Source organism: Arachis ipaensis, chromosome B02 (assembly GCF_000816755.2).
Source record: "Arachis ipaensis cultivar K30076 chromosome B02, Araip1.1, whole genome shotgun sequence".
NCBI classification, from domain to species: domain Eukaryota; kingdom Viridiplantae; phylum Streptophyta; class Magnoliopsida; order Fabales; family Fabaceae; genus Arachis; species Arachis ipaensis.
Window position 1 is genome coordinate 2,106,344 of NC_029786.2, and position 5,029 is coordinate 2,111,372.

General features: G+C 36.0%; 1 protein-coding gene across 1 annotated transcript; it reads left to right on the forward strand.

Annotated features, from left to right (window-relative positions):
• LOC107622701 (stomatin-like protein 2, mitochondrial) lies at positions 39 to 4,065 on the forward strand. The gene is made up of 9 exons (XM_016324687.2): positions 39 to 338; positions 432 to 678; positions 806 to 955; positions 2,065 to 2,122; positions 2,207 to 2,299; positions 2,448 to 2,546; positions 2,922 to 2,980; positions 3,470 to 3,529; positions 3,614 to 4,065. Exons 1-9 carry the CDS (start codon positions 172 to 174, stop codon positions 3,866 to 3,868), a joined length of 1,188 nt encoding a protein of 395 aa, XP_016180173.1. The 5' UTR covers positions 39 to 171; the 3' UTR covers positions 3,869 to 4,065.

Genomic DNA, 5,029 nt, shown 5'->3' on the forward strand with positions numbered 1-5,029 from the left:
AAAATTTTGAATTTTGTTCAACTTGGTCTGCACGGCAAGAATACCCTGGTTTAAAACAAAACGGAGAGAATGAAAGGGTTTTAGGGTTTAGGCCAGGGTTTAAAATCCCAGTCATTGAAGAACCAAGGGATTGCTGTTCCAGACTCCAGAGAAGAAATCCCAAGCTTGGAAATGGCGACTACGATTTGGAGAACCAGTTTAGCAAGAAACGGAGTTGGCTATCTCACTCAGCTATGCCGTCAGACCCATCTCACTCATCGCACAGCTTCTTCCCCTTCTCTTCCATCTCGAATCTCCTCCCTCCGCCACTTCCGATCTAGTCGCGATCCTATCTCTAGGTTATTTCATGTCTCTTCTCACCGCATTCATTCATTTGCACTGAATTTTTTTGTTTATAGATTTTATGAAAATTTAATTGACTGATTGTGCAGGAATTATGAGATTATTCCTCCGATGAATTGGGGGATTCGCATTGTGCCGGAGAAGAAAGCCTTTGTGATAGAGAGATTTGGAAAGTACGTTAAGACACTTCCCTCTGGAATTCATTTCTTGATCCCCTTCGTTGACCGCATTGCTTATGTGCATTCCCTCAAAGAGGAGGCTATTAACATTCCTGACCAATCTGCTATCACTAAAGATAATGTCACTATCCTCATTGACGGTGTTCTCTACATCAAGGTCTTCATTGTTCTTTGTTTTCTTGCATCTCTATTTCATTTATTGGTCAACGGCAAAGACTGGTGTTGATAATTATCTATTTAAATTTTGTGTTTATTTAATTTAGTATTTGAATTTCTGGGTGTAGATTGTGAATCCTAAGCTAGCTTCTTATGGAGTAGAGAATCCCATTTATGCTGTCATTCAGCTGGCACAAACGACTATGCGTAGTGAGCTTGGTAAGATTACCCTTGACAAGACATTCGAGGAAAGGGACACGCTGAATAAGAAGATTGTGGTAAGTAATTGAGTATAGTTTTCTGAATCAGTTTTGGTCGTTTTGGCATCTGTTTTATTTTTCCTTTTTTATTCTTACTTAAGGAAGCATCCTAGCTGATTGAATTTCAAGTTGTATGGTGTTGGTGTAAATCTTGGATATGAGGGACATGGTGCCTCTTTACATGGAACTGTTGGACTTCCGGGAACTGCAGCTGGTGTTCTATTTATCATATAGTAATTTTGAAGTCTTATTTGAATTTAGTTATACATGAGGGACAAGTGCGGAAGCATAATGTTCACCAAGTTTGTGACTGTTTTGTTATTAGTCCCTATCCTCCAATGAAATAAACTTGTTTCAAAATCCAATTCGGAACCAATAGGTTTGACTGAAGTACATTTATCTTGAGAGGCTATTAATATTATAATGGTGACTGTAAATACATGCAAAGTATAAATAAGGCTCATGTTAGAAATATCTTGTCACTGTGTATCATGTATGCTCTTCTACTAAATACCTTATCAACGTGTCAGTGTGTCATGCTGCAAAATTAATTGATTGGAGCATTCTAGCATATGTAATAGCTGAATATCTCTCTTTCTTTACCCCAACGATTGTTTCTTGAACTGTAGTGGATTTGGAAAGGCACAGTAATATGTTTCAAACATATCTGCAGTAGAGAAATTGAAAATATCCTTCCACAAACATAGATCCTAAGGCTTGCAGTTACTGGAAAGAAAATATCTCGTCATGCATTTACGCTGTATTCTGATTTTGGGCTAGGACTTAGGAATTAATTCTATTATTTGATTATGGGTTTATAAGCTAGGTTTATTTTCAAAGTGAAAGCAAGCTTATTTTGTTAACCAAATTTGAATACTATCTTTCAAATCCTGAACATAGTTTCTAAATTTCCTTTGTCCCTTGGTTTCATTTAACAATGATGAGAGAGAATAGACATGAAATAATCGCTATAGGCTTTTCCATCAATAGGTGTTAGACTAGTGTTTTCTTTGTGATAAAGAAAAAAAACAGGATTTTCAAATTCTTCTCAATGAATAGAAAGAACAACTCTTTTCACATCTGTGTTCAAATAACGAAGATTGATTATATGTAAAAAATTGTTGCAGGAGGCCATTAGTGTGGCTGCTGAAAGCTGGGGGCTGGAATGCCTTCGATATGAAATACGTAAGTTTAACATATTTTTTAAACTGAAATATTTTCCTTTTCCCCTGATTTTGTACTTGACAGTATGTGTAATTTTTCTTTCAGGGGATATCTCTCCTCCACGTGGAGTGAGAGCCGCTATGGAGATGCAAGCAGAGGCAGAGAGGAAAAAGAGAGCTCAAATTCTTGAATCTGAAGGTAATCAAATTGATTTTCCATTTATTGAGAGGTTCTACTGTGATATTTTTACATTTATTCTCATCCTGGAATTGACTTTGGCACCCATGTCATCCAGCTTTTTAAGATTGTGTGTACACTGGAATTGATGATGTTTAATGTTAAACAGGAGAGAGACAGGCCAACATCAACATTGCTGATGGTAAGAAGAGTGCAGTGATCCTAGCATCAGAAGCTGCAAAGATGGATCATGTCAATAGAGCTAAAGGTTAATTTCGTGTTTTGCTCTGTTTCCATCTTTCAATTATGTATCCGTATTTATTCTTAAGAAGGATTTGACATCACCGCTGAGCATCACAGAGAAACTCTTCATACTTATAACGTGTCATATGTATGTTCTCTTTGTGATAAAATGTTGTTTCGTGTGAGAAGGGAGGGGGATGATGAAATGTAGGCTGATGGTCCAAAGTATTACTAGTATTCTTTTATATCAAGCCACCATTACATTGTGTTCCAATTGGCATGCAATCACTTCTCTATTTCCTTTATGTATCCTTTACTTTTTTTTGAAGAAACTAAATTGTTGCTTCCTCTTGATATCTTTAATCTCTAAATCTTTATAATTACTATTATACTTCTTCAGGTGAGGCTGAAGCTATCTATCTTGTGTCAAAAGCCCTGAAAGAAATTGGAGGAGCAGAGGTGAGATTTGTCATTTTATTCATATTCCATTTGCTGCATCTTGTGCAAGTAATAAAATTATATTTTGGTCCATAACTTCTTAGTATTTTGGCCAATTGTGTAACTATTTGAATATGTTTACCAAAATAGATGCAGCATCTAAATTTCTACTGTTTACTTGCATCTAAATTTCTACTGTTTACATGATGCATTTTTTTGGTGTTGGGGGGCTTGGGGCATGCCAGCATTTTTTTTTTGCATGTGTGAGTGAGAGTCATTATTACAGTTTTCATTGCAGGGTCTGGTTGACTATTTTATGTAGTTTTGATTTATTGTGAGCAATCCATAATCAAATAGGCTAGAATGGTGTTTGAGTTGACATCATCTCTGAAGCTGATAAAGGAAATCTGGTGTATAGATTTGCTCCTAATTGGCTCACTTATTTCAAATTTTCCATGTATCATGAAATAAAAGGAGGGGATGGAATTGATGTTGTCATTTGCTTTGCAGGCAGCAAGTTTAAGGGTTGCAGAGCAATATATTCATGCTTTCAGTAACATAGCCAAGGAGGTAGTAGATTACAAGCTAACAAGCACCATTTAACCATTTTTTTCGCTTTGAAATTTGTCTTATGTTCTCTTACTTTTTTCTCAGGGAACGACAATGTTGCTTCCTAGCTCTGCATCCAATCCTGCTAACATGATGGCTCAGGCCCTTACTATGTATAAAAGCCTGCTTGGTAATGTTTCCGGAAACAAATCTTCTTCAACGTCAGGGCAGTTGGAAGGAAATGATTCCTCTGGCGAGGGTAAAGATGAGGGTACTGCAACTGCTACTTCAGCTCTGGAAGACCCAGATCATCATGAAAAAACGGGGTTTTCACTTCAGAGCCCCAAAAGAAGGGAATAGTCTTTGATTTTGCAAAATTTTGCCATTCTAGTGATTTGATTTGATTTTAGAGAGGGAAGTTGAAGTTTGTTTGGACTAGCATTGATCACAGGATACACATAGAATTTATGACCATATTTCTGTCTATCATGTATATTCGTATACTGCTACTCCTTGTTTACTTCCTTAAATAATTCTTGCTGCACCATTGTTACAAAGCTTCATTTGAAGTTATTTAATTTTTCAAAAGGGGGGGTTGATTATAACTAATAAATAGGAGGTGCGGTCTATGGTGGCCATAAATGTGCTGTGCTACAATGATTATATCCTTTCCACCAATTAGTAAAACTACACGTGGATAGGAGGAAGATGTTTGACCTTGGCTTTCATGTTGTTAATGACGGTAAAATTCTTAATCAGGCACGGTAAATACACTGGTGTGATTAAATCTGAAATCATAGAATTTTTTCAAAAAAAAAAAAAGAAATATAAATAGGCATTTGATGAGGGAAAATCGAAGTAGGGTTTTGTGGTGGTCTTAAACGACCTATTGGAGCAGGAGTGGCTCATTTGGAGCAGAGCATCTGTAACCGAACGGAAGAAAAGGAGGTTGGCAACACAGGTGGTAGTAACCGTCGGTGCAGTTCTTGGCCAGAGGCGGTGGTCACAAGGGTGTACCCCATGCGTAGGCTGAGTCCAATTTAAATTGCTTCATGCGTCTACTGCTGTGTTCATTCTTCTAATACTTCTAAGTTCTAACTTCTAACAATACTTCATAATAAAAAAACATCATTATTTTTGCATTTTTTTTCTTTTAGAGGAACACCTTCTCTTAAACATTTAATTGAGTCTATTGTATTAGAGTTTATCACTAATTAGTGATTACTTTTTAGTATATTTCTTCTATCGAATTAGCTTTTAATTTAGTGATGGATTTGCGACTATTTATTCGATCGCAAAAATTTTTTTCGATGAATTACTGTTGTATTTGCCTCACTGATTTGCAACTTGTAATTAGCAAGAAAATCGTTGATTGCTAGGCAGTAGCTAATTTTCCGTCACAAATTATATTTTACGTCAAATTAGCGATAAATTTCTGACTATTTTTGTGGGTGTTGATAAGCCTTATTCTTGTAATATAATAATTAATTAAAATTAATTTATATATTTATTCAAAAATAT

What these genes read in the sequence shown, in the direction of transcription:
- LOC107622701 (XM_016324687.2), top strand. Translation starts at nt 172, where the DNA reads ATGGCGACTACGATTTGGAGAACCAGTTTAGCAAGAAACGGAGTTGGC. An exon ending in ACGGTGTTCTCTACATCAAG is followed by an intron (nt 679 to 805) that starts GTCTTCATTGTT and finishes TTCTGGGTGTAG; the next exon opens with ATTGTGAATCCTAAGCTAGC. An exon ending in AAGAAATTGGAGGAGCAGAG is followed by an intron (nt 2,981 to 3,469) that starts GTGAGATTTGTC and finishes TTTGCTTTGCAG; the next exon opens with GCAGCAAGTTTAAGGGTTGC.